Here is a 26717-nt window from a genome sequence, read left to right on the forward strand (position 1 = left end):
TAGACTAAAGTGAACCTTTTGCTTTGCCATGTATTAAAAGCTGATCTTCAGCTTTAATGATATTTTAACTAGTTTGTTGGAGTCAAACTGGCCCAAACTATTTCCTACACTAACAGGTGCGCGCACTGGGCATGCTGTATAGGCTGTATGAGACAAGACCTTCTTAAATCAGAGTGATGCTCAGACCCAGGAGCGGCTGGTGCTACATGGGTCGGGGGAGGCGGAAGACGGACCGCACCATACCCCCCCCCACACCGGACCACACCAGGCCGCACACCATCCCCCCGGACCACAGCGAGATAGAAGACAGGACAGGACCCCCGCTCACTCACCCTGCCTGGATATCTGCAGCAGCAGCAGGCGGCGGCGGCAGCTTCTTCCCCGTCTTCTGCATCTCCTCCTTCCTCCTCTATGCCCAATGGCATGGCTTCGCTTTTTCTGCAAATCTGGAAATGGAAGACCCGCTTCCTGATTGGCCAGGAGGAGGATCCGTGTGACAATAGTGAATTTTCATTCGCTATTGTCACACATCTGGGTGGGCTCGGGGCGCAGTGCTCTGCACCCTGAGCCCACCCTTTTTTTTTTAAGCCTGCGAGAGCCTCTGGCTCCAGGCACATGGTTAAAAAAATAAAGCCCCATTGAACTCCATGCGTCCGGCACCTCACATGTAGATTAGGGGGCCGGATGCATGGATGGGGGGGGAGGTGCCCCTGAACCCCATATGCACCAGCCGCCACAGCTCAGCCTTTCATAGGTCATTTTAAATTCTATAAAGCTGATTGGCAAATGTGGGAAGATGTACAAAAAAATAACCGCGCTAAGCACACAAAAAGTATTAAGGTTAAATTAATAACTGTACTAAACCAATAATGTGTTTAAATAAATGTGAAAAAGCAGCAGCTACAGTGGGAATACACCAAATAATAAATACAAAGAATAAAGCTGCGCTGAATTAACATAAAATGTTGTTAAAACATATGCATAATTGTGAAATAAAACAGTGTACAGCCTGAATCAGACTATAATAGCAAAATGTCCACATCGAATAACAATAGTGTTATTAATTCAAAAATCATCAAAGGAAAGATAAGGCAAGTCCAAATAAGAGGTGTCCAAATAAGAGGTGCGAAGTGCAAGAAAAGGAAATCCTCCACCGCAATTTTGTGACGCATGCCAAAGCCACGCTATGCGCTTACCAGAAGGGAGAAGCAATAAGGCTTTTAAGTGTACTCATGTACTAGGACTCCAATCAGCTCCAATAGGTGATGCTCTATCCGCTTATGCCAAACAGATCCGGCGGAAGCCACGATCTAGACCAAGCACCGCGATGCAGACAACCCAAGACCAGCAATCTCCAGCATATACCATAAAAAGATGGAGGCCACAGATAGTGAAGTAGGTAGGCACACAATTTATTAAGAGGCACACAATTTACTAAGAAAAGGTAAAAAAAAACTCACATGCGAATAAAGGATAAAAGCGCTAAATAATCGGCAGACTCAAGAAGGACCGCAGCCGCCGGACTTCCGGGTATCACGTGGTGACGTCAGCATGCCTTCCCGACGGGTTTCGTCATAGATGACCTCCCCAGGAAGACATCATCTATGACAAAACGCGTCAGCAGGCGTGCTGACGTCACCACGTGATACCCAAAGTCGGGCGGCTGCGGTCCTTCTGGAGTCTGCCGATATTTAGCGCTATTATCCTTTATTCGCATTTTAGTTTTTTACCTTTCTTAATAAATTGTGTGCCTACATACTTCACTATCTGTGGCCTCCATCTTTTGTATGGTATATGCTGGAGAGTGCTGGACTTGGGTTGTCTGCATCGCGGTGCTTGGTCTAGAGATCACGGCTCCCCGCCAGACCTGTTTGGCATAAGCGGATAGAGCATCACCTATTGGAGCTGACTGGAGTCATATTACATGAGTACACTTAAAAGCCTTATTGCTTCTCCCTTCTGGTAAGCGCATAGCGTGGCTTTGGCAAGCGTCACTGACTGAGGAAGAAGTCACAAAATTGCGGTGGAGGATTTCCTTTTCTTGCACTTTGCACATCTTATTTGGACTTACCTTATCTTTCTTTTGATGATTTTTGAATTATGAACACTATTGTTATTCTATGTGGACATTTTGCTATTATAGTCTGATTCAGGCTGTCCACTGTTTTATTTCACAATTATGCATATGTTTTAACAACATTTGTGTCAATTCAGCATGGCTTTATTCTTTGTAAATGTGGGAAGATGGCATCATAATCTACCTGTCAGTTGTGATGACCATACAACTACAGTATAGTGCCTTAGATTGTGAACAACTTACTATTGATCATCTGATATTATATACAAAAAAAATATATGTACATATGGTATTTGTCAGGAGCATGTAGCACTCCTCATTCTTGATAGCTGTTGGGCTCATTCCAGCAACCTGGTTTGGGTTGTGATACATTGTCCCTATATATTTATTCACCTGCAAGGTGATGGATGTGGTCAGTCTCTGGCTGGAGACCAAACCTGATTTAAGCCTGCAATCTCATGCTTATGATAGTGGGTTTAATACATGCTCAAGTTATTGGGCAAGGGGATATTTAATAAAACTAGAGTGCAAAAACTGGTGCAGCTCTGCATAGAAAGCTTCCTGTTTTTTTGCCAAAGCTTAATTGAACAAGGTGAGTTTCAGTAAATCCTATCTGCCCTGCACAGCTGTTTTGAGACCTGTTTATGACTTTTGATCAGATACAACTATTCTCTGAATTATGCCTGTCTTTTGACTACAAAAATTGGACCTGGCCTACTCTGAACCTTGCCTGCCTTGAACCACTCTGGCTGTCTGTCCATCACAAGTACCCGTTTGCTTTGCTCAGTTCATGCCTGCCCTGACATTATAGCATTATGCAGAAGTCCTGGAGACAACAGAATACTTGCCTTATGTGAAAGGGGGCTGCTATAGGTGAAGAACACAGATGCTAGCGGAAGTGTCTAAGCACAGGTGCTAGGGGGTAAGTATGACAGCATTTCATTACATATTTAGCTCAATATTTTACCAGTAATGCTCTTCCTTCTCCCTCTCCATACAAATACTTGAAAACAGAAGACTGAATACAAGGCTAGGTGAGCTTATACGAATAGTGTTTTAGCAAAGAATGCTAATCACATTTCCCCAATATACAAACCTGTACAAGAAATACAAAGTTTACAATAAAAAGCAACAAGCAGTTTAAAAAATGTGAAGTTTAAAACGTGAAAGACTTCTCAAAAGAAACTTGCACTTAAATATATAAAAAGTTCTTTAGAAAATAATTTACAGCAATACTATTTACAACTTCCAAGGCACTTGTAAATTATGTTTGTAAGTTTTTCATAAAACAATAAATACCCTGAAAAATGTTATGGCTAAAGTAAGGATGATGGCAAATTACATATAGTCCATAAAATGTATTATAAATCACGGATAGCTTCCGGAGGCAAGCAAACCTTTTTTTGCTTTAGATATAGATGTTTTTAAAAATCATTCTTGCAGTTTATTTAAAAAAAAAAAAAAAAAAACTCACGCAGCAGGCACACACTATTTGTTGGAAGAGGGGGATGAGACAGCAAGAGAAATATACATGCATAAAGTGCTAGGAATTTGTGCAGAAACCAGCTACACACAAACCATTTAAAATGTAACTGTTCAACAGTCCAGTAGAATAAGATTAAGGTTTTAGCCTTCAAGTTACATATTAAAGTATCTAAAGTAATGGGAAAAATTCATTCATGAGATTTGTCTTTTAACGGTTGTAAGTAGCAAAGACTTCAGCATGGAAAACCGATTGCGAAGGTCAGCAGGAACATCAGATCCAAGTCCAGCCCGGCTGCAGAATTGTGAAAGGCACTGTTCCACATCAGTTTCCGTGGCACTCTCATAAAAAAGTAATTGCATTTGTGGCCTCCGAAGGAGTTCATCAGCACGGTCTGTAATTGGCGTTCGTAATCGTTCTGGAAAAGGAAATTTCATATTTTCATATTTCTTTACATTAGCATATCTCCCTACAAGAAGAAGAAGTTGCTATAGAAAACCTGCAATCCTAAACGTCTGCTGATACAAATAACAGTCATGTCTAGACTAGCCTCTCTAAACCTTTTTACCCCCAGCAGAACTATATTATATATATATATATATATATAGGGGATTTGCAGGTGCAGTATAGAGGCAAAACAGATGATTCTTCAAGTAAATCAGGAGTGTTTTATTTACACTTCAGGAACACAAAAGTAACAGTCTTTTTTGGTGTTAACTCACACCCAACAAAAAGGAAAACGACAGTCTTTTAAGGCAGGTTTAAACACAGCAACAAGTCCATTCACCTGTGTCTCTTTGGTGCTGTTCACACAGCAACGGATCAGTTCACCTGCTTGTAACTTTTCCAGCCTCAGCACTCACTTCCACAGCCTTCTGGTGCATGGAGATAATTCTCAATCACCTGTTAGGCTGTCTGCCTTATAAACCCCAGGCAAGACCTGGCCTGGAGCGTGGGGAGCAGCCACCCACCCTTACCTGCTCCCAATAAGAGCGGGCCCGGATTCGGCTTTGCAGCCACACTAAAATAGAAAAATGTCAAACAGCACTAGCTGCTGCTGACACAGAATTACCGATTCTTATCTCACCGAGGCCAGGAACCTCGGTGACACGTATCTTCCGTCGACCACGGATCCATGTGCCCTGCCACTAATTATATATATATATATATATATATATATTTTACACATATATAGTTTACAGTACATTAGTAAGCCTAGTATCTTGTAGATATTCATTAGATCGCTATAATAAAAATTACAACTTGTGTACCAGCTTCAACTGCCCCTGCTGTATTTGATAAAATGAGTTGAAGCAATTAAAAATGAACATAACATTTGCAAATTTAAAATGGGGGGGGAAAAAAAAAAAAAAAAAAACGTCAGAAACGAAATGAAAGCTATCCAGGTGCAATCCTGTGCTTAAATGGCATGATACAGTGTGATCAGTTAGGATCACAGCTTTGTATCATGTCATTTGTGTATTTACACTTTTGAATTTGCCGCCGGTTCCACCCCCCTGCGTCACAACGCCCGCAGGGAGGGAACCAAAAGGCAAGTGCCGGCAATCGGCCGTGCACAGAGCGGGGAGAGACAGTGAGGATGCCGGGATCGCAAGGAAGGTGAGTAACATTGCGGGGTAATCCCGAGTGTGACTCGGGTTACCGCTTTTGGTACTAAAAATTAACCCGAGCCACACTCGGGAATACAGCCAGGGAGGTTAATGAAGTCACCACATGTAGGATTGATATTTCCCGCTTTTCGCCTTGTGATCTGGCCAGTAACATCTCCTGTATTAGAATGCCTCCACTGTGGATGAAGAAGCACAGTGACACCTTTGGACAACAGCATTGTTGGTCTGGGGGAGGGGAGTGTGAGTTAGTGAATCTAAATTTGCTAGTGCATCTAATATTTAAGTAGTTACAGAAAACTGGATTTTTGACTTACCGTAAAATCCTTTCCTCTTAGGTTAATTGACGGACTCAGTTCTCTAATGCATACGAGTAGGCTTATACTGCCCGCTACAGGGAGTAGGACACTAGGCAGAATTTTTTTTTCTGGCTACACCTATAGGTAGTCCCTGGCAGTATACTCTCTCTCTATTCCTCAATAAGATGTAAGTTTTGTATCAAAGCAGTGTCAGAGAAAAACACCAAACCACTCAAAAATTAGGTTCATTGATGGACACAGTACCCGCCCCTCTAAGAGAAAAGGATTTTACGGTTAAGTCAAAAATCCAGTTCTCTCTATCGTTCATTGACAGACACAGTCTTCTGATGCATATCAGTAGGGAGATCCCAAAGCAGTACCCAAATGAGGGGTGGGAACAGCAGCACAAAAAAAAAAGTCCCCAAGGCCAACCAGGCAACATAGGACTCCCAGGTCAACAAGATGAGGTCCACCTGAAACAAATAGAACACCCTCAAGGAAGGCCAAGGGCCCTCTAAACAGGAGCCTTCAAAACTTTGCAGGCAAAGGAAGCATCCGCAGATGCCAGCACATCCACCTTATAAAATTTGTTAAAGGTGTGAACAGAGCACCAGGTCACTGCCTTGCACACCTGAAGCAGATGCCTGATGGCAAAAAGCCCAGGAAGCACCCGAGTAGAATGCGCCTTGACAGGGAAAGGTGGAACCTGACAAAAACTGGTTACTGTCCACACCTGTAACTGGTCTCTGCAGCAAGGAGCATTGGAAGGGCAATGCATACAACAAGACAAAAAGATTTCCAAGCTCTCCTTACCAACCAATCTGCGACCAACCGAATTGACCTGTCCAACAGTACACGTTAAAAACAGGGGTTTAGTTGCACACATTTGCAAATACATGCGTAAGCCACAGAGCCCCGCCAAGGCACCCCATTATCTGTGGTCCTAACTCTAAATACTGTGAGTCTCCAACAATGGAAGCACATGCATTTGATGGACAGGTGTAGGACAGATATACCTGAAGGGAGCCCACCCCTTCTTAAAGGCACAGGGGCACACTGAACACCCAGCCTATGGAACAACTAGCCAGACTCTGTAGTCCCCCTAGTTGTAGTATAACAGGCCCTGGTAAGGAAGAATGCTGGGCTCTGTAGTGCCCCTAGTTGTAGTACAGTAGGCCCTGGTAAGGAGGAATGCTGGGCTCTGTAGTCCCCCTAGTTCTAGTACAGTAGGAATGCTGGGCTCTGTAGTCCCCCCTAGTTGTAGTACAGTAGGCCCTGGTAAGGAGGAATGCTGGGCTCTGTACAGAGCCCAGCATCCCTCCTTACCAGAGCCTGTTCTACTACAACTAGGGGGACTACAGAGCCCAGCATTCCTCCTTACCAGAGCCTGCTATACTACAACTAGGGGGACTACAGAGCCCAGCATTCTCCTTACCAGGGCCTACGGTACTACAACTAGCATCAGGCAACTCTTCTAACCTGATGTGGCCTGCTCTAAAGGGGGGGGGGATCTATGAGGGGACCTGCTCTACTAAAGGGGGATCTCTGGGGATGCTGACCTGCTCTAAAGGGGGATCTATGGCGACCACGCACTAAAGGGGATTCATGCCATAGATCCCCTTTAGAGCAGGGTCCCCATAGATCCCCCGTTAGAGCTCAGTTCCCCTGGATCCCCTTTAGGGCAGGCCCAGGCTCCCCATAGATCTCCTTTAGAGAAGGGTCCCCATAGATTCCCCTATAGAAAAGGGTCCCCATAGTAATCGCGATGCATCGCGGAATCAAATCGTATCGAATCGCGACCCTAATAATCGTAAATCGCATCGTGCGGTAAGTGAAGATGCGCAGCCCTAGCGGTCAGCCCCTATTTCGGCACTAAATGATACCGCACTTGGGCAGAAGAAGATGCATCTTTTCCAAGTCTTCAAGGACAGTCCAGGAGACCAGGAGCTTCAGTTCCAGGAACATGTTACCCCCTGTCCGGAGGAAACACTAAATAGTGAAGGTGAGGACCAAGGGACTGCCTTTTATTTAAATTTTGAATGCGTTTCCTGTCCTGGTAGGAGGAGCCTTAAGGTCTCATGGGCTGTCCTGGAAGACTGAGAAAATTGGAGTAAAAATATAAGACCAAACGAGGGCACACATCGCACAGGACCTTTTAGGTGAAGGAATTCCTATGGCTGTTTAGCGAGAATGGTGTCTGTTGAAGGAATGGGAGGTTCTGCCAATTTCACTCATTACTTTGATCCATGGGTGTGGCAGCAGACGATTCAGGAATGATGTCCCACCTTTGCAAGTGTAGGCCTTCTTGCATTGAAGACATGTATTTGGATTAGTTGTGGACGGTTTAGGAAGTCAACGAATGCGGTCAATGACCAATACAATATTCTTTAAATCAGGCAGTAGAGATTTGATCATGTTGCATACATGATAGGTCAGGGGGTTGTATTGATTCTGGTATCCTGTGGATCTTAAGGTTGTTGCGGCAGGATCTTTCTATATCTGCCAATTTGTCTTTTATCCACCTATTTTGCATAGGGCTTTCTTAGTCAAAATTATGCCATTGACAGTGGTAGTGATGTCGCCAATGTTAGTTTCAACGTGGGAAAATCTGTCCTATTAGTGATACTAAGGCCAAACATATGCAAGAAAGCATCTCTGCTTGAAGGGAGCGCCTTAATGACATTAACATGTCTTTCACAGTGGTGTCTCATCACAGGTTGGGGAAGGGAGCAGCAAGGCTCACCTCTTGGCTTAAAGCATAAAGCCCCGTACACACGTAGCGATCGGCCGTCTTTTGTCCGGTGCTGTCCTGTCGGTTGAAAAGTGCTAAAGACTGCACACGAATTTTGTCGGCCAACAACAGCCGACTGCAGAAGTGATGTCATGTGATGGTTAACTTTGTGTCTTTTCTTTTCTGAGCATGCCCAGTCTTGCAAATCTGCTGTTTGTCGGCCGAATTCTGTACTGACTGGCGAACAATCGGCCGTTCTGGTGTTGGCCAACAAAAATTTTAATGCCTGCACACCCGATTCTGTTCGGCCGAAAAGTCGGAGTCGGTTGTCGGAAGCATCATACTAACAAGCCGACAATCGGCCGATCGTTCGGCGGCCGAATATTTATGGACGGCAATCGGTACGTGTGTACGGGGCTTTAGGGTCCAATTCTCATCTTGGATTCGGCTAAGCTCTTGGATGCAGGGGAGCTTGGTGGAGACAGCGGTGGATCCTGTTCGTGGGAGTGGGGGGGACCTTCTGGCTTGTGTCAGGAGCTTGCCATCTGTCTGGGTTGCAGATGAGGGAGAGCCGCTGGTGCTACAGTGTGTGAATCAGCCACAGCACCATTTTGGCTGCGCCTCACGGATGTCTGGTACATGTACTCTAGCTTCCGCAGGAACCAACCGTCTTTTCGTTCAAGCATGATGGCTCTGTGGGGTTAGCGAGTGTCTGCCTGCTTCCTATAGGGCATTTCAGTGTCCCTGAGCTGAGCCAGGTTTTGTTGGTCCTGTGAGGAACTCTGCTCTTCTGCAGCCATCTTGTCCACGTGCTGGTCACAACCCCCGATATTCTAATTTTTTTTTTTTTAATGTACCTGTACTTCCTCTTATCCATCTGCCCTTAGCTAAGCATACCCTCCTGCATGCACTTTTAAAGATATGAGGCAACAGCACTTAAGTATAAATTTCCACAGTTTTGCATCAAATGAACACCAAATTGTTATGGCCTTGTTTGATTTATACATTGCAAAAAAAAAAAATAAAAAATTAACACTTTGAAAATGCATCAGTTCTCAATGGAGAAATATATCATGCTGGATATCTATACTGATATTGACTGGGTACTGTGTTAGGAACAAAAGGATGCCACAGTTTGATGGAAGTGACAATGATCAACCTACAGATGATTTTATTCAAAGACACCCCCAAAATCAAAGTAAAAAAAATGATGAAGCAGTCTCTTCCATTTTGCAGAAATTTCATTGCAGCAACTCAAAATGGTAGTTTGTATGGCCCCCACGTGCTTGTATGCATGCCTGACAAAAGGTGTCCTGGGGTATTTCCTCCCAGATCTGGACCAGGGCATCACTGAGTTCCTGAATAGACTTTAGGTGCAACCTGGCAGCTTCGGATGGGCCGAGATAGAATGTCCCAGAGGCGTTCTATTATATTTAGGTCAGGTGAGCATGGGGGCTATTCAATGGTATCAAATTCCTTTATCCTCCAGGAACTGGCTGCATACTCTTGCCACATGAGACTGAGCATGGTTGTGCACCAGGAGGAACCCAGGACTCACTGCACCAGCGTAGGGACGGACAATGAGTCAAAGGATTTCATCCTGAAACCTAATGGCAGTCAAGGTACCATTGTCTAGCCTGTAGGTCTGTGCATCCCTTCATTGATTCCATAGTTTTAATTACACGTAATTTCAGTGTGATGCATTTTTTTTTGGGTGCTTCTGTATTGATCTTACAAGGCACACAGAGGCTAGGACAATTCCCATATTATATGGTTTGCCTCAATCTTCTGCATGAGATAAGGATAGTCGTGATGTCAAGTGTTTGGGGAGTACATCTACCTGATAAAGATTGTCTGAAGGCCAGGGACTGAGGTCTCAGGGAGGGATAGTCATTAACCACTCTGCAACCGCTCACAGTAATACTACTGCGGCAGAGTGGCTCGTTCCCGTCCAGCCACGTAGTATTAACGTGACTGGACTCCTCCCCTTCTGGGCGGCGCTTGCGCGCCGCCGGAGGCTCGCTCCCGCTGTTTTCATTCACAGCGGGAGTCGGGCCAGGGGAGGAGCAGCGGCGATCGCCGCTGCTCTTACCCGATCGTCGGGGATCGAGTCTGGAGATCCGCCCGCTGTGTGTAAACACAGCGGGCGGATCTCCATAGTGACAGGGAGTGACAGATCGGACTGTTCAGCATAGCTGGACATCCGATCTGTCCATGAATCACATAGTCACCTCCCCCCCTACACGTCAGTAAGCACCAGGCATACATTAACCCCTCCCTCTCCAATAAAATTAACCCCTTCCCTGCCAGTGTCATTTTTACAGTAACAGTGCATATATATAGCACTGATTACTGCAGTAATGTCACTGGTACCCCCAAAAGTGTCAAAATTGTCAGTCAGGGGTCCGGTCTGTCCGCCGAAATGTCGCAGTCCCGCAAAAAAAAAAAAAAAAAAAAAAATCGCAGATCGCCGCCATTACGCGTTAAAAAAAAACACCAAAAATGACAGAAATCTTTCCCTTTGTTAGTAAACGCAATAACTTTTGCGCAAACCAATCAAAATACGCTTATTGCGATTTTTTTTACCAAACATATGTAGCATAAAACAAATTGGCCAAAAACTTTTAAAAAAATTGGTTTTTACATCTTTTTTGGGGGGAATTTCATATAAAAAAAATGTGAAAAATTGTTATTTTTTCAAAATAAACGCTCTTTTTTTGTTTATAGCGCAAAAAGTAAAAATCGCACAGGTGATCAAATACCACCAAAAGAAAGCTCTGTTTGTGGGAAAAAAAGGACGTAAATTTCGTTTGGGTACGGCGTCGCACGACCGCGCAATTGTCAGTTGAAGTCGCACAGCGCCGAATCGCAAAAAGTGGCCTGGACGGAAGACAGCAAAATCCTCCGGTTGTAAAGTGGTTAAAATATCTGGGGTCTGAATATAATGGATTTAATTGAACTAGGTTGTGAGTGGCCTATTAACGCAGAGAACATTGCAATCATTCTACAGCTAGACCGCACTTTAATATTTAAAATTAATGAGATATAAGCCTAAGTGAAGGAAAGGTAAACAGAGCATACTCATGTCACAGCTCTATGAAGTGAACTGAGATAAAGGAAATGCTTCCAAATCCAGCAACCCCTGAAAACAAAGTATACCATGGCTCAGGCTGGTCCATCCATAATAGCCACAAGCTTCTCCAGCTGTAGGTGATGGTCCAGTTCACAGCCAAAATACTAGTGAAAGGATGGATGACCGCACGCAAGACATGAAGATCCAAAGTTTGCTTGTAGAAAAAAAAAAAAAAAAATCAAAAACCTTCACAGCTCCATAAAGACAGGTACAGGCCTTAAACCATGATTAAGCACTTTCTAGCGTGAAACGTTTTATGGGTGATACCTTTAGGGTGAAAATCGCTGCCAAAACCCCAGTATTTTCCGAACCGGCAGACGGTCCTCTTTCAGATAAGGGTGGTCCCAGCGGCGAATTTGCCACAGGATCACCCTTACAGTGAGGCAGAAGAGGTGACCCCTCCAGCCGTTTCCCGGTCGTTTTCCCCGCTTACCTGACCCGCCGGCAGCGGGGAAAAACTATCCGGTCCGCGCTCCTCACAGACAGGAAGTAGAGTTAGGGCAAGATGGCCCCCACTCGACTATGGTCTTAAAGGACCAGAGGGATGTCAAACGTTGGCTAACAACTGATTTACAGAGCCAATTTTTTTTCCAGCATGAAAAAAATGACTTTAGTGTAGTTGTGAGGTCTGAGGCCTTTTTGACCCCAGTTCTCACAAGAGGTCCTGTCATGCTTATCACAATGGATGTAATAGGTTCCTTTACATTCCTTGTAATAGGAATAAAAATGATTTTAAAGCACCCTGTCCCCGTTAGCTCACGCGCAGAAGCAAGTCCCACCCACATATGTAAATGGTGTTCAAACCACACATGTGAGGTATGCCCGCGATCGTTAGAGCGAGAGCAATAATTTGAGCCCTAGACCTCTAACTAAGCTGGTAACCTATAGAAATTTGTTAGGCGTCGCCTATGAGGATTTTTTAAGTACCAATGTTTGTTGCCATTCTACGAGTGTGCGCAATTTTGAAGCATGGCATGTTGGGTATCCATTTACTCGGCATAACATTATCTTTCACATTATAGGAAAAAATTGGGCCAACTTTACAGTTTTAATTAAAAAAAGAAAAATCGCATTTGGAAGACTGCTGCACAAATACGGAGTGATAAAAAAATATTGCACATCTCTAGCTCTCTATCTCCAATAATGTTTAGGGGCTCCAAGTAAGTAGTTTTCTAGCAAAAAAAAAAAACAGATTTTAGCTTGTAAACAAGTGTCAGAAATAGGCCTGATCCTTAAGTGGTTAAATGTGGATGGCAAGAGATCAACATCTGGAATAACCCCACCAGACAAATCACTGCAAATACTTTGGAAAAAAGGCCCACTCGCCCAGATTTAGCTGTCGACAGCTGCCAATGTTCCACCCTGGAAATGCATATAGCAGAGAGGCAGAACATGATGATATTTGCCATGGGCAAGGTCAGGTTCAATTCCTCTTTAGCGGTACAACTTGTCCCTCCTTGATCTGGGACATATGCTACAGCCGTGACATTGTCTTGACTACACTCTGAAGACAGGCAGACCAATGCTGAAGCACCAGCCAACTCTCCTGAAGTAGGAGAATGCTGATCAGTAATCTCTGTACTTCCAACAACCATGTTTCCTGAACGGAGTGATTTTCCAGGACACCTTCCCAGCCCTTCAAGCTGGTATCCGCTTTCAAGTTCTTCCAAGGCATCACAAGGTAACATTTTTTGACATCTTCATGGAAACAAAATTCCAGAGCTGACCCGATCTTGGGAGTCAGAGGCATGGGTAAAATCTGAGGACTGCTGACATTTGTCCTAAGCTGACAGAATATGGAGTTTTAATGCCCTGGAATGAAACAGATCATACAAAACGGCATCAAAAAAGGCAGCCACCATCTTCACAAGTACCCTCATGCAGACAATCAAAGGACTCTTCCCAATTTAAAGGGAATCAAACCTTTGGGGAGGCTGGAAAATCAGGATGCACCAGTGTGGTCCAAAGGCAGGCTGGAAAGGTCAAGCTTTTCAAACACCGCTACAGGATTATAGTGCAGCACAGCTGCTTAACAGTATAGCATGTACCACCCCACAAATGGGGGCACCACTGATATGACATTCATCAGCATCTGGCTGCAGGACCATGCAAGGCCCAAAATTCACCAATCAAGGTGGGCATGCACGAAAGGGCCTTTATGGACAGGACTTGCTAGCAGAGGATCACTGCTCTGGACCTGCACAGTCCCCTGCAATTACCATTAGGCACTAAACCCTGTGGGAAACCAATCCTACAGGCCTGCTCAGATCATACACAATGGGGTCTGGGTACTGTCCCCTCTGGGCCTGAGATCTGGAGAATACTCTTCATTACCTCAGCAAGTGTGTACAGAACAGGAAACATAGGGCCACATGCAAAAACAAAGCTGTGTTCAGTGAAGGATATGAAGGAGTTCAAAACCTACACAATGTTTTAAATAAAACTCAAAAATGATAATTCCAGGCTGTACGTACCTCTGGTAATCCTCTGCAGGCTAAGAAACAGGAGAACGATATGATGCAGGATTTCATCCCATCGCTGCCACTCTGGTCCCTGTGAAAAATTATACAAATATTAATGTTGGCCAAGTTAGGTCAAGATAACTGCACACTTTTTTTTTTAAGTTGATTTTAATCAAAGCATTCAGGCTTCAGAATCTCAGCCCCAACCTTGGCAGCCGATCAGATAACTAGATGCCCGCTGACAAATTCAGCTCTTATAAAAACCTGGAAGAGGACAATGGTCATGTTAACAGCATATTTTCACAATATGCTTTTTTTAATCAGATTGCCAGTATATCCTCTAGGCCAGCGTTTTCAACCAAGACACCCTTTACAATCTGGCAGAATCTCGAGGCACACCAACCAAAAAGGTCGAAAAAATGTAATTGTTACTTACGTAAATGGGATACTCGAGCCTGAGACGATCCACACAACCGCTCTATTCTTGCAGGAATAGGACTGTATTATTGTTAATGGAAACTGCACTTTGTTGCATTACTCTTGCACATCTGCTTCAGTTTGGCGGCAGCGCAGGATACCCGCGGTTTTCATGCGAGTTTCCTGTGGTTTCTTATAGCCTATTATGTCCCTCATTTTTGGTATGCTTTCAGAAAATGCACCAAAAATGTAGGACATAGAAGTTTATGAGGAGCCACAGGTAACGCACATGAAAACCACGTATATTCTGCACTACACCTGCACTGCGGCCAAACTGAAGCAGATGTGCAAGTGGAATACAACATAAAAAAAAAGCGTGCAGTTTCCATTAATACAGTATTTAAAACCCAAATATCTTATGTATAAATATTACATAAATTGGCAATTTTTTTATTTTTTTCTTTTAAAAGTAAACAATCACCAATTTCTTTTTTTTAATGTAATATAAATTTACATAAGATGTGGGTTTTAAATACTGTATTATTAATGGAAACTACATGTCTTTATGTTGTATTCTGCTTGCACCTGCACTGCAGCCAAGCTGAAGCAGATGTGCAACAGAATACAACATAAAAAGAAGTGCAGTTTCCATTATCAATACAGTATTTAAAACCCACATATCTTATGCATATTTATATTACCTAGAAAAAAAAATGGTGAAAGCAATACCAGGTTAAGTTAATGACAGTCATCCATCCATGTAAACCATGTTACTCATTTAGCCAGAGGAGTCACTGAAGAGCCTCCTTCCTGTTATTCCTCTTCACACTCTGCTGTAACTTGAAAAGCGTGCCAGCCAGCAGCAGCTCCCAGGACCCGCGGCTCTCACCTCCCAGCAAGCACTTTGTATGCAGATCCTCCCATAGCAACCGATGACGTCATCGGTTGGCACGACATGGTAGGGAGGCCCGCACAGCTTCCTGAAGCGCATGTGGCAGAGGAAAGGGAATTTAGCCATGCCGTCTGGCATAACTTTCTTTAGAAGATTTGCTGCAAATTAGGGTCATTTTGCCACGGCACACCATGGGACTCTTCGCAGCACACTGGTCGAGAAACCCTGCTCTAGGCAAAGTATAGATTATGTATACTTCGTAGGAAATGGTAAAACATTAAAAAAGTAATCTTTATAGATCTGAAGCGACTTAAAACTTGCATTCAGTGGGTGCTTGACACTAGTACAACTATAAAGGATTTTTTTTTTATCTTAATTGCTGCCCAAGTAGTAAAGACATGAGGTTGGTTCACTAAAGGTAAAAGGCTTGTCATTTTAGAAAGCTAGGTTCACACTGGTGAAATGTGGGAACCACAGCGAATCCTGCGCGAGTTCCCACATCGCAGGCAGTTCACACTGCTCTCTGAACCGCTGCAGGTTTTAAGAAAAAAAAAAAAAAAAATTAGGGACACCCCAAAAATCGGTTCGCAGAACGCAGTGCGAACCGAGGAATTGGATCAAATGGGTCTGAACACCCACACAATCAGATTCTAGTGTGGACCAAAAAAAGGGTCCTGCACCATTTTGGTACGAATGAGATTTCAGCCATACAAATTTTACGGCTGAATTTGCATCGCAGAGACCTCGCATGTGATGTGCACAGCAATGTGGTGCAAATCACATGCAATGTCTGGCATCACATTAGCATGAACCCAGCCAAATGAGAAGTTGCCTCAGGGCTTGTGAATGTTGTGAAGTTCATTTTTTTTTTTTTTTTTTTTTTAAATACCACTCACAAGAAAGAGGGGAAATTTTTTTTTTAAAGTTGCTAGCGAATGAGGTGAAGCTCTGATGAATTTTAGGTTTCCGGGGCAAACTCCCTTGCAAAGTAACAGCCTACATGCCTTAAGTAAATCAACCTATGACCTGCATCTAGCTTCTGGAATGCAAAAAAATAAAGTGGGTGACAAGTCGATTCTATCCAATATTTTACCTTGCATCAAGCAGCAGAACGTTAATACAGGTCATTGGGTAAGAAGCAGAATATACAGTTGTGCTCATAAATTTACATACCCTGGCAGAATTTATGATTTCTTGGCCATTTTTCACAGAATATGAACACAAACTTTCACTCATGGTTAGGGTTTGGCTGAAGGCATTTATCAACTGGGTTTACTCTTTAAATCATAACAAACTACCCAAATGATTCTGATCAAAAAAGTTTACATGGCCTGATCACAGTTCCACAAGTTGACACAAAGGGGTTTGAATGGCTATTAAAAAAAGGTAACCATCCTCACCTGTGATCTGTTTGCTTGTAATTAGTAGTGTGCGTATAAAAAGGTCAATGAGTTTCTGGACTCCTGACAGACCCTTGCATCTTTCATCCAGTGCTGCACTGACGTTTCTGGATTCTGAGTCATGGGGAAAGCAAAATAATTGTAAAAGGATCTGTGGGAAAAGGTAGTTGAACTGCATAAAACTAGGAAAAAAGGGATATAAAAAGATATCCAAAAAAATTGAGAATGCCAATCGGCAGTGTTCAAACTCTAATCAAGTGGAAAATGAGGGGTTCTGTTGAAACCAAACCATGGCCAGGTAAACAAATTATGATTTCAGCCACAGGAAATGTGCGGGATGCAAAGAAAAACCCACAAATACCTTCAGATGAAATACAGGACTCTGAAAAATGTGGTGTTGCCGTTTCAAGATGCACAATAAGGAGGCACTTGAAGAAAGATGGGCCGCATGGTCAAGTCGCCAGAAGAAAACCATAATTACACGAATGCCGCAAACTATCCCACTTACAATAAACCAAAAACACAGACAAGCCTCAAACCTTCTGGCATAAAGTAATTTGGAGTGAGACCAAAAATTTAGCTTTTTGGCCACAACCATAAACCTTACATCTGGGGAGGAGTCAACAAGGCCTATTATGAAAGGTACACCATTCCTACTGTGAAACAGGTAGATTGCTGAGGTTTTGGGGATGTTTGAGCTACAAAAGGCACAGGAAATGGTGTCAGAATTGATGGCAAGATAAATGCAGTATGTTACCAAAAAATACTGGAGGAAAATTTGCATTCATCAGCCCGGAAGCTGCGCATGCGACGTACTTTGACATGCCAACATAACTATCCTAAACACAAGACATTCCAACATAACAATTATCCTAAACACAAGGCCAATTCGACCTGTCATTGGCTACAGCAGAATAGTGAAGGTTCTGGAGTGGCCATCTCAGTCTCCTGACCACTATATCATTGAGCCACTCTGGGAAGATCTCAAAAACGTGCAGTTCATGCAAGACAGCCCAAGAATTTAAAGGAACTGGAGGCTTTTTGCAAGGAAGAATGGTCAGCTTTACCGTCTGAGAAGATCTAGAGCCTCATCCACAAATGCCACAAGAGATTTCAAGCGGTCATTGATGTTAAAAGGGGCAATACACTTAAGAACCGGGGTATGTAAACTTTTGATCAGGGGTCATTATGATAAAAAAAGTAAATATTCGATAATAAATGGCTTCAGCCAAACACTAACCATGGCTGAAAGAAAAGTGTGTTATTCATATTCTCTGAAAAATGGCCAAGAAATCAAATTCTGCCAGGGTATGTAAGCTTATGGGCACAACTATTATCCCAGATTACTTTCCGATATGTCCTATATGTAGGGTAATCCCTATATAGGGGGGAAATTACTATTTGATCCTCTGCTGATTTTGTAAGTTTGCCCACTTACTAAAAAATGAAGACAAAAAGAAAAGCGCAGGTACTCTTGCTTGAATACTATTATCCAAGGACTGTGTTACCTGCCAGCTGTGTGCCATCTTCCTCGCTAGTCTGCATATCAATTGCACTTTTCCACTGCAAGTACCGGCTCGGCTCTACTCGGCCCTGCTTGGCAGGGTTTGCTTTTCCACTGCTGGCACCGCATGGTACGGTGTTGGAACGGTTCGGTACGGTATAGGTTTGCTTTTCCACTAAAGTAGTACTAAAAAGTTAAGTGGGTGGGATTCTCTGACCAGTGGCTAGTAGTGACTGCATGCAAAGGATTGTGGGATATGGTAACAGTTTGGTACCTGTTGGAACCACAATCGAGTAGGTACTGTTTTTTCAGAGCCGTACCGTACGGTTCCATGCAGTGGAAAAGCGCCACCGTACCGAACCGACACTATACCATGCGGTACCAGCAGTGGAAAAGCACAAAAGCGTGCCGAACCGTTCGGTTCCATGCAGTGGAAAAGCGCCAAATGACAGTCTGTTTTTCCTATTTAAACTCCCTGAATACTACGGCTCTCCAGCCCCTGATGAAAGAGCGCGCATGTCCAATCAGGCATGCTCAGAAACGTGCGTCAAAAAAAAAAAAAAAAAAAAAAAAAAAAGGGCTTTTCTTGGTCTGCTTCAGAGTCTTCCTCACTTGCTGCTCAGTGCCATTGGGCATCCAGATTTTGGACTTTTATTCATTATCTACTGGTATTTTATATAGAAGTCCCCTCTTTCTTTGAGATTTCCCATTCCCCCTCCCCAGTCTGGTAGTTTTGCATTCACCCTTCATATGCCAGTGTTTTTTTAGCGCTCTACATTTGTGTGTGTGTTTGCTTACTAAAAAAATGAAGGGTCTATATTTTTTTCATCGGTATATTTTAACCTCCCTGGCGGTATGATTTCGGATCTTAGGTGCTGAAAGCGGTACCATTATTTTGCTAGTAATTCTTAAGGATGAGCAGCCCAAACCAACTATTTATGATTTTTTTTTTTTTTTTTTACTGTGCGTTCTTTTATAACATCCCGGGTATGATAAAGTTTGAAACACAAAATCCTAAATAAATAACTATAAAATAAGAAATATAACACTTTATTCAATAAATTATGGTAAATAACGTAATCAAAAACTGTTTTTTAGTGGTCATATTGCTTCAGTAAACGTCCCGGGTATGGAAAATTTTAAAACCGGGTACAGCACAAAGTCCAAAGTCACAGTCAGGACAATAGTACCGCGTTTTTCTAATTTTCCTTCCAGTGTCGTCAAGTTTGGAACAGCAAACCACACACATCCTTGTGGGTGTAGGCTTCTTTTCCGTTGGTGGAATGTGGTCCATAAAGTGAAGATCGGTCAGGCGTTCGGGGTTCACAACACCAGCAGCACTGCATCCGGATCTACTTACAGCCGTTGGCGCCTGAGAAATATCAGTTGGGCAATTTTCCACATAAAGTCTGCATGAACCACAGGCCTGTCATTTTTAGGAGAATAAATGCGTTCCACAAACCCTGTTCAAGAAGATGCCTGAATATTTTTTTGTAATTTTGTTGTTTCTGCATTGCCGGATAAAAAAAAGTCATGGCCTGGTCAGCTCACCTCCCATGGTGTTGCAATTCATCACCAGTTGTGGTTTCATTACATCTTTTCCACCTTTTGTGTGTACCATGACAGTAGAGGTGTTGTGGATGGTACTCATCAGGCACACATCTTTGTCGTGCCATCATTTTTCCTTTCTGCCAGGCGACTATTTCTCTGGTCTTGAGCTTTTCGTTGGCAAAGGTTGGGGGCACGCCGGTTAGCTCTAACGGTCCCATATGCATCCGTCTTGTTGTGTAGAAGGAACTCCTACAGTTCTGGGAAAGTATAAAAATTGTCTGTGGTGACAGTACCCCTGATTCAGCAATGGCTCAATCAGCGTAAGAACTGAAGCGGTTGCCATTCCATAGCTGCTGAACCTTTCGTTGAATTTGGTTCCTTTCCCGGTGTATAGGACCGAATGCCAAATGTATCCAGAGCTGGATTCACATAGCAAACTATGCCAAAGCGTGCTCTCTTGCAATATACTGTATCCAGCGGAGTCTTCCTTTATAGGCAATTAGACTTTAGTCTATACAAATGTCTTTCTGGCACATAGGACTGCTGGAAATTTTTCAAAATTTGATAAACGTCCAAAATCTTAGAGTTTGAGCTGGATGAGAAGTCTCGTCAAATTCGTCATTTGTAAAGTGCAAATACTTCATAATGAGCGAAAATTTGTATTCCGACATAACCATGCCAAAAAAAAAAAAAAAGGAGTGGCCAATAATTTGTTGGTGGTCCAATACCACTTCTGCAGGGGTTTCCCCACCACTCCCTGCAGAATAATTAGGCCCAGAAATTTACAGATGTCCGCTTTGGTTACGGGTTCCCAAATCCTGCTTCTTAAAAACCACCGATGCGCTGCAGCTTGTTGCTCCTGGTACCGATTGGTTTCCACAACAATCTTTTCAATAACCTGATCGGTCAAAAAGAGTTGCAGGTATGCCAAGGGGTTGTCATCCTCAACATCCACTTTGATACCAGGTGCTCCGGTAAACGGAACCTTGGGGGCACTACGTGCTCCGTACCGCAGTCGATCGAGCGCCAAGTCCGCACATCGTTGGGCAGTCGCAGGATCATCGCTGAAATCGCTTTCTGCGTCCGATGACAAACTCCCCCACGAATCGCTATCACTCCATTCTGCAAGCGATTCTGTATCGCTGTTCTGTTCTCCAGCAGGTCATAGACCACTTTTGAGGTGGCGGCGCGCTTTTTTGATGCCTTGGTCGCTCTGCAGTATCCAGACACAAGGTACAGGAAAAATGCAGGAAGGGCAATCAAAGGTCAATTTTAGTAATATAATCCAATAGGATTACAGTGTATCAGTGTGTTTGTGCTTTTAACTTTTTGAATTTGCTGCCGGTTCCACCAACCTGTGAATGTCGCAGGAGACTGAAGCCGGGGAAGTAACCCCTCTACCAGGATCCAGCGATCTTCCTAGCGGTACCCCAAGTGTGTGTCTCGAGATTACCGCTTTTGGCACTGAAATTTAACCCCAAGCCACACTCAGGAATACCGCTAGGAAGGTTAAATGATAAAGAAAAAAAAAAAAAAAGAAAAAAACCACAACACGTTGTAAATTGAGTTGCAGTTCAGTGAGTAAAGTATTTGATCCCCTACCAACCAATGATTCTGGCTCCCACCGACTGGCTACAGTATGTGCTTATGTGGTACACAGATTAGTCCTGTCAATTTAAAAAAGGTACTCCCAATGGCAGCTCGCTATATGAATAAAAGATCTGCCCACCGAATCTCTCATTCAAACCTCACCATCATGAAGACCAAAGAGCTGCCAAAAGACATCAGGAACAAGATTGTAGGCTGGAATGGGCTACAATACATCAGCAAGAAGCTTGATGAGAAGGAGACAACCGTTGGTGCAATTATTTGCAAATAGAAGAAATACAAAATCACCATCAATCGCCCTAGATCGTGAGCTCCAGGCAAGATTGTGCCTCAGGGGGTAAGAAGGATCATGAGAAAAGTGTGTGTGGCCTAGACAGGAGTCTCCAGACTTTAATCCTATAGAAAATTTATAGAGGAAGCCGAAACTGAGTTGCCAAGTGACAGCTAAGAAACCTAAAGGATTTAAAGATCTATAAAGAGTGGATCAAAATCCCTCCTGAGGTGTGCAAACCTGGTAACCAACTACAAGAACCTGCTTACTTCTGCTTGCCAAAAAGGGGTTTCTCCACCAACACTATGTCATGTTTTGTTTGGGGACTAAATACTTTACTCACTGAACCGCAACTCCATTTAGAACATTTGTACAATGCATTTTTTCTGGAATTTTGGTTGATATTCTGTTTACCATTTAAAATACAATTTACAGACCCTTCATTTTCCCCACTGTATATTTCATAGGTTCACATACAGCATATATTTGTGCACGTGTTCACCATCAGAATGTCTGAAGGCATACCAGTTTTTGGCGAACAGGCATAAAAAAAAAAAAAAAAAAAAAAAAAAAAAAAAAAGCTAATTTTTATCCAAGGTTTGGTTTTCAAAGTATTTATGCACCCATATACAAGGTATTGGAGATGTAGTCAGCCAAAGTTGTGTAATACAAATTTGCAGAGCAAGAATCTCACAATTTTATTTATTTTTTTTTTAATAGAATAGTTTCAATGTTTTTGACCATTATCTACAGCTCTAATCAAATTAATTCCCACTCACCTGGTTCTCCAGCAGCAGTGTGGAATTGCCAATGAAGTGCAGAATTTTGCATAAGGAAAGAGGTAGGTCTCGAGGGGGCAAAGACTCACAGCTATTAAGGAAAATCAGCTCCAAAATCTTTGCTCGTAGAAGGTGGTTTTCTGTGCTGCTGAAGAATAGCTCCCTTCCAAAAAAAAAAAAAAAACAAGTATCTCAAAGCTTGAAATCATACCACAGTAAATAAAATACTAATTGTATAGAGCTATTATAGAACACATCAGTGCATACAAGTAAGGAGCCCAAAAATAACACAGGGGGGTGATCAAAACAGAGGAGAGGGACCAGTGTTCCGTAGTGTATTCCAAGATAAGGAATTTACAGGCAAGCCAAAATTCCCTATATTTTAATCCTAGGGCTCAGGACTTCTTCCTAAACCATGGGATGTACCAAAACCAGACTGAGCACCTTCATAGTAAATTGAACTGCCAACAGGCCCTCAAGAAAACGGATTAAAGATCATGGACAAAAAACACTGAGATGACAGCTTGAAGCAACTTGTGCTAATGTTCACATTAGTTGAGGTCTGCACATTCACCTGAAAGAATTTAAAAGAAATGAACATCGGACCAGGCAGATGCTTAAGGGCTCTTTCACACGGTCCGCCTCCGTAGGCGGATAAGTGCTGCTTAGCGGGGATCGATTAGTGATCCTCGCTGAGCTGGCAGATGACAGCTCCATCTCCGCTTGCAGTGCGGAGAGGGAGGCGTCACAGCCCCCGCTGCTCTCTATGGGGAATCGGATGAGAGCGGACCGCCTGTCCGCTCTCATCCGATCCCCAGGACGGATGGAAAATTCAAGTTAGACTTACCGGTAACTTGTTTTCCAATAGTCTTTCAGGACAGCACCTTAGAGAGATGGCTCCTCCCTCTCCTCATCAGGAAACACCCCATCCACCAGATTTTAAAAGGAGGCTTCTCCCACCATTCATCAGTTTGTAGAAGAGTACCTCCGGCCCATGCTGGAACACATAAACAGATATGGTTAATCACAGCAATACATTTTATACAATAGGGCGGGATCCTCCTGCTGTCCTGAAAGACTATTGGAAAACAAGTTACCGGTAAGTCTAACTTGAATTTTCCCTAAAACGTCTTTCAGGACAGCACCTTAGAGAGGATTATCGAGACTTACTCAATTTAGGGAGGGACCACAGCTTGCAGGACCTTTCTGCCAAAAGCCTGATCTTCAGCTGCCAAAAGGTCCAACCTATAGTGTCTTGCAAATGTAAAGTAGCTTGACCACGTAGCCGCTTTGCAGATTTGATCTGGAGTGGCACCAGCTTTCTCTGCCCATGTAGTGGCTAACGCTCTAGTAGAGTGAGCTCTGATCCCCTGCGGGGGAGACAATTTCATTTGGGAGTAAGCCTCTGAAATAGCGGATCTGAGCCATCTGGCTATTGATCCCTTTGATGCCTGGCGACCTTTTTTGTTGCCAGAGAAAAGAACAAAAAGAGAGTTTGATGATCTAAACTCTTTAGTAACCTCCAAGTAGTGTATAAGAACCCTTCTTACATCTAGGTAGTGAAAGCTTTCTTCCTTATCTCCTGATGGATTAGGACAGAAGGAAGGCAACACAATTTCTTGTGATCGGTTTCTCGTTGAAGCTACTTTTGGGAGAAACCCTGGATCCGTCTTGAGAATTATCCTGTCTGGATATATGGACAAGAAAGGTTCGATAGCTGATAAAGCATGTAATTCACTGATTCTTCTTGCTGATGTTATTGCCACCAAGAAGACCGTCTTGAGGGTAAGGTTTTTTAGTGTAACCGTTTCTAGTGGTTCAAAAGGTTCCTTTGTGAAGGCCTGAAGGACCACCGACAAGTCCCATTTGGGAAAGCTTCTGACAGGCACTGGTCTGGAGCGGGTAAGGGCCCTGAAGAATCTGATGATTAAAGATTCTGAAGAAATGGGCCTTTCCAAGAATACCCCCAGGGCTGTAACTTGTACCTTGAGGGTACTTACTGCCAAACCTTTTCCTGCGCCCTCCTGTAGGAACTCCAAAATTGAAGTAATACTGTTCAATTTTTGATCTTTCGATTCACACCAGGTATTATATGTCTTCCAAACTTTTGCATATATATTCCTTGTGACTTTTTTCCTACTGGAAAGTAGAGTAGCAATGAATGCGTCTGAAAATCCTTTCCTTTTCAGCAGTTGCTCCTCAGATACCAGGCGGTGAGCTTTAGCTTTTCCACTTCTGGATGATAGACTGGACCTTGAAGCAGTAGGTCTTGACGAAGAGGGAGCTGAAAAGCAGGTTTGACTGATAGTTGAAGGACAGTCGAAAACCAAACCCTTTTGGGCCAATAAGGTGTGATCAGGATCACTGAGGCTCTTTCCATTTGGATTTTTCTCAATACCAACGGAATGAGCTGGAAGGGGGGGAAGGCATACCCCAACCTGAACCTCCAGGGATGTGCCAGGGAATCTACTCCCAGAGAGTTGTCGTTTCTGTGGAGTGAGAAGTAAAGTGGAAGTTTTGCGTTTTCTTTCGTTGCAAACAGATCCACCTCTGGCTTTCCCCAAGTCTTGGTTATCAACATGAAGACTTCTGGGTTCAAGCTCCATTCTGCTTCTCGGATCTTCTGCCTGCTTAAATAATCCGCCACACTGTTTAGTGTACCTTTTAGGTGGATTGCTGACAAGGAAAGTAACTGCCTTTCCGCCCATTGCAGAATTTCCGTTGCCAAAAGCTGTAGGGTTTTGCTTCTTGTGCCCCCTTGCTTGTTTAGATATGCCACTGTAGTGGCGTTGTCTGAAAGGACTTGAACATGAGTCCCCTGAAGATTTTGAGAGAAGGCAGTTAGGGCTAGGCCGACTGCCTTTAATTCCTTCCAATTTGAGGATTTTCTTGTCTCGGTCTGAGACCAAACCCCCTGTGCCAGGTTTTGGTTCCAGTGGGCTCCCCACCCCCACCCCTTTACTAGTGCATCAATACATCCCTGGCAAAGTGTCTTTTTCCAACTTTCCGACAACTTTGCTTTGCATGAAGGACACTTTCTCTTGAAAACAGTTTCAGAGCTTTTAGCCTGGAAGACATGAATGGGAAAACATACACATGCTTCTTAAAAGTCAGCCTGATTCTCAGGGCCACCAAAGGTGCACAGAAAGACATTTAAAGGGAAGTCCCATGTGCCCTGACAGGCCCCCAGCCACCGGGGGGATAGTAAAAGGGATGGAGAGAGACCCCACAGTAAGATAGGCCATATAAAGATACCCCTTACCTGGGCCTTACTGGTGCCTGTGCCTGTCCCACTCGCTGAAGAAGCTTCCAACGCTTGGCAGCGGTATCACCCGTGGCTTCGGTACCGGTTCCGGAGACCAAAGCGCACCTGCACTGGACCAGATCCGGAATAAGGCACCAGCTTGCTCCTCCCTTCTTCCTCTGCGTCCGGCGGAAGTGACGCCATACGCCCCCTGCAGAACGCTGCCCTTTCCGGAACCTCACTTCCGGTCCGGACGAGCGTCACTCGATCCAGAGAAATGGCGGCAAATTTGAAAAAAAGGCGGCGGAAATCTAAGAAATCGTTCCGCTCCTCCAATGATGCCTTCCCAGGGCTGTGCTCTGCGGGGTCTTGACTCAGCCTAGAGCACTGAAGAGGAAGAAGGAGCCCATGCACTGCAGTCGGTCGCGTGAATGGGAGAAGCAATCGTCTCCAAAAAAGGGTAGGTGGACGTAGGAAGCCCGGTCTCTCAGGATAGCACCTTAAGAGCCCAGCTCCCCACAGAGGTGTTCCTCGGCCGGAGCAAACAAAAACTGATGAATGGTGGGAGAAGCCTCCTTTTAAAATCTGGTGGATGGGGTGTTTCCTGATGAGGAGAGGGAGGAGCCATCTCTCTAAGGTGCTGTCCTGAAAGACGTTTTAGGGAAAATAGGGTTTCCATCCGTCCGGATTTCACAGACAGGATCGGATGCGGATGGCAGCGGGTGTCAGCTGACATGTCACCGCTGACATCCGCTGCTCCATAGGGCTGAATGGGGCATCTGATCAGATCCGCCTAAAAAAACTGACAGGCGGATCTGATCGGACCGCCCGTGTGAAGAGCCCTAACGCCTAACAAATTTTAAAGGCTACTTCTATAAGATGAAACCTTACGCTTTAACTGTAACCACTGGACTGCTGAGACTTCTAAATCCTGAATACTGGACCTAATCCAATTCTACATAAAGCGTGCTGTCCTCTTAAATGAAATATTTAGTCAGGATCAAATGAAACCTAAAATCAGTGCACAGAATTGAAAATGAAACATGATCACATGCGCGTATAACTCAATACCTAGAAAAATGCACAATAACCATCAGAAATATTTAATAAATTTAAAAGTTCATGTAAACCCACCCATGATGAGGTTTATAAACAGTCCATGGTAAAGTTTGTGCAATCAGTGCTCTGTGCGCAGTGTTTCTCATGCAATAGGGCCTCCTAACAGGAATAATTTTGAA

At 43.8% G+C, this 26717-nt stretch overlaps 1 protein-coding gene across 1 annotated transcript in view; it reads right to left on the reverse strand.

The window, feature by feature from the left end:
* Positions 1-3731: 3731 nt before the first annotated feature.
* SIMC1 (SUMO interacting motifs containing 1) overlaps positions 3732-26717 on the reverse strand; it is a 141723-nt gene continuing 118737 nt past the window's right edge. The window contains exons 8-10 of the mRNA XM_082256618.1: positions 22236-22398; positions 13826-13904; positions 3732-3978 (exon numbers count right to left, since the gene is read on the reverse strand). Coding sequence (XP_082112744.1) covers positions 3755-3978; positions 13826-13904; positions 22236-22398 — 466 coding nt within the window. The 3' untranslated portion in view covers positions 3732-3754. The remainder of the gene's footprint in view (positions 3979-13825; positions 13905-22235; positions 22399-26717) is intronic.

This window comes from Pelophylax lessonae (genome assembly GCF_965119305.1).
Source record: "Pelophylax lessonae genome assembly, chromosome: 4".
In the NCBI taxonomy this organism is placed as follows: Eukaryota; Metazoa; Chordata; class Amphibia; order Anura; family Ranidae; genus Pelophylax; species Pelophylax lessonae.